This window comes from Chaetodon auriga, chromosome 4 (genome assembly GCF_051107435.1).
Source record: "Chaetodon auriga isolate fChaAug3 chromosome 4, fChaAug3.hap1, whole genome shotgun sequence".
Taxonomy (NCBI): Eukaryota; Metazoa; Chordata; class Actinopteri; order Chaetodontiformes; family Chaetodontidae; genus Chaetodon; species Chaetodon auriga.
In genome coordinates, this window is record NC_135077.1 from 18,887,436 (window position 1) to 18,892,706 (window position 5,271).

The 5,271-nt window shown below is 43.9% G+C and overlaps 1 protein-coding gene across 1 annotated transcript; it reads left to right on the forward strand.

The window, feature by feature from the left end:
* Positions 1-5,271, forward strand: casp3a (caspase 3, apoptosis-related cysteine peptidase a). The gene is made up of 6 exons (XM_076728513.1): positions 1-203; positions 568-707; positions 3,082-3,210; positions 3,297-3,472; positions 3,567-3,678; positions 3,763-5,271. The coding sequence occupies exons 1-6, from the start codon at positions 145-147 to the stop codon at positions 3,990-3,992; spliced, it is 846 nt and encodes a 281-aa protein (XP_076584628.1). The 5' UTR covers positions 1-144; the 3' UTR covers positions 3,993-5,271.

Consider the following 5,271-nt stretch of genomic DNA (forward strand, 5'->3'; position numbering starts at 1 on the left):
TACTAGCCTGGCGCAGCTAGCTAACACACATCCTCTGTCCGAGCTCGTCTCTGTACGTTAGCATTAGCTTTAGCTGCCAGCTGTTTATCGCACAGGGTGTGTAATTTCAGCGTGCTTAGCAGTTAATTCGCGCAGTCAACTAATATGTCGGCAAACGGACCCGGGGAGGACTCCACGGACGCAAGGAGAGGCGATGGACAAGAGTGAGTCACGGTTAATTTAGCTAGATAGCGACCTTTATCTCCAGAAGCTCATTGTTGTACAGACAGTGATGAGGAAGCGGCTTGTCTTCGTTGATTTCCCAAACCGCTGTCTACCCTGTTACTAGCATATCATTTGACCTGCTACCTATTACTTATTAGCTGTTGCGTGCAGTCCTGTAAGCTATTTAAGAGTGATTTATGTTAAATATTCAGCACTCATGCAGGCCCGTAAGTGACACTTTAAATGCCCCTTCCTCTGTCTTCATCGCGCGCTAACATTACTTGGTTTCGTTATCTGAAATTTGATTTAAAGACCGTGTTGTGGTTTTGTTTTTTTTTTTGTTTTTGTTTTTTTTACCCTCAGATCGGAGATTTCTTTGTCCGCTTCCGCCCCTATGGACGTGGATGCCAAGGCCAGCTCCCACAGCTTCAGATACAGTCTGGATTTCCCGAGCATCGGCCAGTGTGTCATCATCAACAACAAGAACTTTGACAGGCGGACGGGTGTGTATCTGGGGCTTTCTGCTCAGGCCTGGGTCGGCTTATTTCGAGAAGAAAACACCCAAAATTAAACCGTAGAACAGTTGTTGGTTAATAATGTCAAGAAAAAAATACAAGGTAATGAGGTCATGTACATGTAGTCCATTTGATAGGTTTTTTCTCTTTATGTGGAGTTCAGGGTCAATCCGGAAAAAGGCCCACTGGGGTTTGAAAATGTTGTATTTTGAATTGTGTAGTTAATCTAGACTAAACCAACAAGATAGTCCAGGGTTAAGAGGCCAGGTGGCTCAAATGTTGGCTGATAAAACTTTAACTAGGTCCAGCTGGTTTAAGCTTTCTCCCTCAGTTGTGGTAAATCAACTCAGCGTGAGGCATTTCTGTCAGACCGCTTGAGGAGACGAGCCCTTCCTGTAAAACTGCGTGTAATTGTGGGTTGATACCACTTCTGTGCAGGGTTTGGGGTGGGCTCCAACACGTTGCATACCACAGGACTAATGATATATGGCCTGTTCTTCTCACCGTACAACAAAGTTCAACCATCCACACCTTCATGAGCTGATAAGTGTGCTATGGGACCCAGTTCATACTTGTTGCTGTGGATGCCACTTAGCGGCATCCCGTGGCGGTTAATTAGATGTTCATGTTAGCTCTGTGTTGGCTTTATGGAGAATGAGACGGAGCAGATTAGTAATCCCTCAGCATGCATCATTGCAATGGTTAACATCAGATGATTCAGTAACTCTCAGGGCAGAAAACTGTTAGTTGCTCTTCAGGATGTTCAGGTGCTCGCATGGTTTCTGTTTTCTGATTTGACATGCATCACGTGGTCTGATTCGTTCCTCTTCCAGGTTTGATGTGGACTGTGCAGAACTCTGTGCATTCAGACTGCTCGCTCTGTACATTCATTTAATGGCCAAGGTGGCTACAGAGAGACAGCCAGTACAGCTTTTGTCACATTCGTCCTTTGGATGTTCATAATCTTTTTGTGAAGCGTGACCATGTCTGCCCGTTAAGCATCTGTAGGGGAATGTTTATCCAGCACTTCCTTCTCTGAGGACATAAAGGCCGGATGTCTACAACAGATGTTTGAAACCTTGAGCTGACCTCCGTCCTTGCCTACCCTTTGGGGAGTTTGTGCAATATGAGCTTGAAAAGCTGAAGAGCAGCATCTGCTATTATTGAAAGAGCCTTTCTTATCTTGCTGAGAAGACCTTGGATATCAATGCAAGTATATACAGCTTCACTCTGCTCTTATAGAGCATCAGAGCTACTGTGTGATGACTTATGTTGCTGAACCCGTCTAGCAGGACTAACTGAATACGCACTGCTGGGTCTGCAAACAGTATAATGTTCTATGAGCCATACATCATATGTGGTTAAGCCTGTATTTACAAGTTCATTTGATTGTTTCCAGCTGTTCAACCACAAAGAGATGTCTGTTATGGAAGATGAATGCACATTTAAATGTAACTTGGCAATCCACCATGCTTGTTTCCTGAAAGAGCTGCAGTATTTTAGACTGTATGTAAAGGTTAGCAGGCAAGTTGTGGCCTACAGCCGTACTTTTACAAACATAGCAGGTGACAACCAACCTCCTAGATGGTGTCGTCTGACAGAACACAGCAAACTGTAGTTGTGCCCAATCAACTGTGTTTAAAATGTAGTAATGTTAGGCTGTAGGTAGAAGTCAGAGCAAGACTCCAGTCAAGCAAGATGCACTTTGAACAACCTGGGAAAGAGCGAACTTACCAGCAAATGGAATTCAGCCATCAATCATTTCATTAATTACACCTGTGTAGACTGTTTCACTGTTTCTGCCTCATTAGGGTGAAGACATGTGGAGCTTATGTGATGTAACCAGGCATCATGTTCTAAAAAGAATGGGTGCGCTCCAAAACTCCACCATCACAGAGGCAGTTTGTGCAGAACGGGGGAGGCTTTCACTCTAATTCAGCTGAACAAACAAAGCATCAGATGCGGCTCCATGCCAGCCTGAAGAGACTAATGTAATAACGTTTTTCACGTGGCTTTTCATGGCTGAACGCAAAGGGAAACGTTTTGTACTCTCCTTCTTTTACAAGCTGTAAAGCGATAAAATGAAAGTTTATCACAGCATTTCAACACTTAATGTTGACAGAGATTCAGCGTCATAGCTGCTGCATCACGCGCCGCCTGCACTCCATTTCACCAGGTTCCTTTGGCCTTTAGGATTACTGGAAAAGATATCAAAATGCATCTTCAGTAGGTGTTAAAGGCTAAATTTACTTATGAGGAAGCAACAGTTGTGGGTTCCTTAAAAGTTGGTTCCACGAAAAGTTGTGTGGTCGTTGTGACCTTCCAGTTATCAGGCCACATTTTTTTTGCTTTGTCTTTAAAGGCATGAATCAACGAAATGGGACAGACGTCGATGCAGCCAACGCGATGAAAGTCTTCATCAAGCTGGGCTATAAAGTGAAGATTTACAACGACCAGACAGTCGAGCAGCTGAAGCAGGTTTTGACTTCTGGTAAGTTTGATGCCGAATCCAAACAGAATGACCCCGCATCGCCTCCGTCCTCCTGCTGTCTTTGATATCCTGTTGTTTTTTTCCAGTGTCAAAAGAAGATCACAGCTGCTACGCCTCGTTCGTCTGCGTTCTGCTGAGTCATGGAGACGAGGGTGTGTTCTTTGGTACGGATGGCTCGATAGAACTTCGGTACCTAACGTCACTTTTTCGAGGCGATCGCTGCAAATCGCTGGTGGGAAAGCCCAAACTCTTCTTCATCCAGGTATCGTAACAGTCCCTTTTCCCCATCCTGGACATCCTGTTTGCGTAAGTGTCTGACCTGACACCAGGTCCTGTTTTGTGCTCATGTCGAGTAGGCTTGCAGAGGCACTGATCTGGATCCGGGCATTGAAGCCGACAGCCCAGACGATGGCACTACCAAGATCCCTGTGGAAGCTGACTTCCTCTATGCTTTCTCCACAGCTCCAGGTTGATACACAAACACGGGTTCTTTTCTACACTTCTTGTTCCCTTTTTATTCACTGATACAACCTTTATCGTATCTGTCCACAGGCTACTACTCATGGAGGAATACTATGACCGGGTCCTGGTTCATGCAGTCTCTGTGCGAGCTCCTCGGCAAATATGGCAAAGAATTGGAGCTCCTTCACATCATGACACGAGTGAACCACAAGGTGGCAGTAGAGTATGAGTCCATCTCCAACGCACCAGGCTTTAATGCAAAGAAACAAATCCCGTGCGTTGTGTCAATGCTGACCAAAGAGATGTATTTCTCCCCTTGATGTCGTCTCTGCGGAAGACTTCGGCCTCGCCAGCCTTCATCTGCAGCACAGAGGCGTGAGGATGTGTGTCAGGTGGAGTTTACACTTTGTGACTGAACATGTCTTGAAACCTCACCTTACATGTTTCTGGGAGGGTAGGGGTGATGCTAAAGTAATTTAAGGTTCTTTTTGCGTGGAGTAAGGTTCAGAAGAATAATGCATTAAAAGGAAAACTATGTTGTTCTCTTAAAAAAAAAAAAAATATGACTTGAAAGATTAAATGTAATTGACCCTGAAACTCCATTATGACAGTTTGCTACCAGTAGATGCCTCTTTGCCGTTTACACTTTGTACATTTCAGGGAAAACTATGGGGAGCCAGTTTTAGGAGAAGAGTGTTCTTCTTCATGTGTTTAATCATGAAACGGTAGATGGGCCTCCTGCACTCCAGCATCAGCGTTTTTAGGAGTCCGCTGTTTATTTTAACTCAATGGGATCATGTGTGTAATTTCTGTGCATGTTTATTTCTTCTTTTTTTACATCATTGTCGTCTTTTTGAGCCAGTGACACGACGTTTGCACAACTAAAATAATCACCAGGTCAGTCCTGATGAGTTGTGTGAAGCCTACATGTGTGCAAGGCTTTCACTCCGCCGGTACATTAAAGGATAACGTGGAGCAGATTCAGGAGTATCCATTAAGCTGTTGTGTTTTTTTGTTGGTTTTCAAGCTCAGAACTCATTTTTTATGTCTTTCATATGTTTCTTTCTTTGAATGAACTGTTGCCTTTCAGTTAGTGGGGGTTCAGACTTCATAGCATGCATGAGTAAAGAAAGCCCACCTGCACGATGCTCTTATTAGAGGCACGTTTTGACGAGGCACCGCTTTACATTTCATTTTTTGCTGTGGTTTTTAAAACTAAAATGGTGGATTAGATGCCTTTTCACTTCAGTGTCACAGGCTCAATCATTAGCATCCCTTAAAACTGTTGTGTAACTGAGTCAAACTTTTCTATGTAACCATCAGCATTGAGTGAATTATGGCTTTTAAAGCTCAGGTGGATCGTGTAGTGATCCAGGCCCTGGTCATCTGCCAGCAAGATTTACAGCATAAAGGCTGAAATGACTTGCTGTTAAAATATCACACTGATGTTTGACAATCCAGTTTTTAAGTCGTAGAATTATGGGCCGTTTGGCTATGAATGTCACTTGTGGGTTTTTTTGTTTATCACTGTTTTGTAAGCAGCTGTACTGTGAGGTTGGTGTTGAATAAAGGCCACTTTTCATTGTCCTGTCTTGTAAA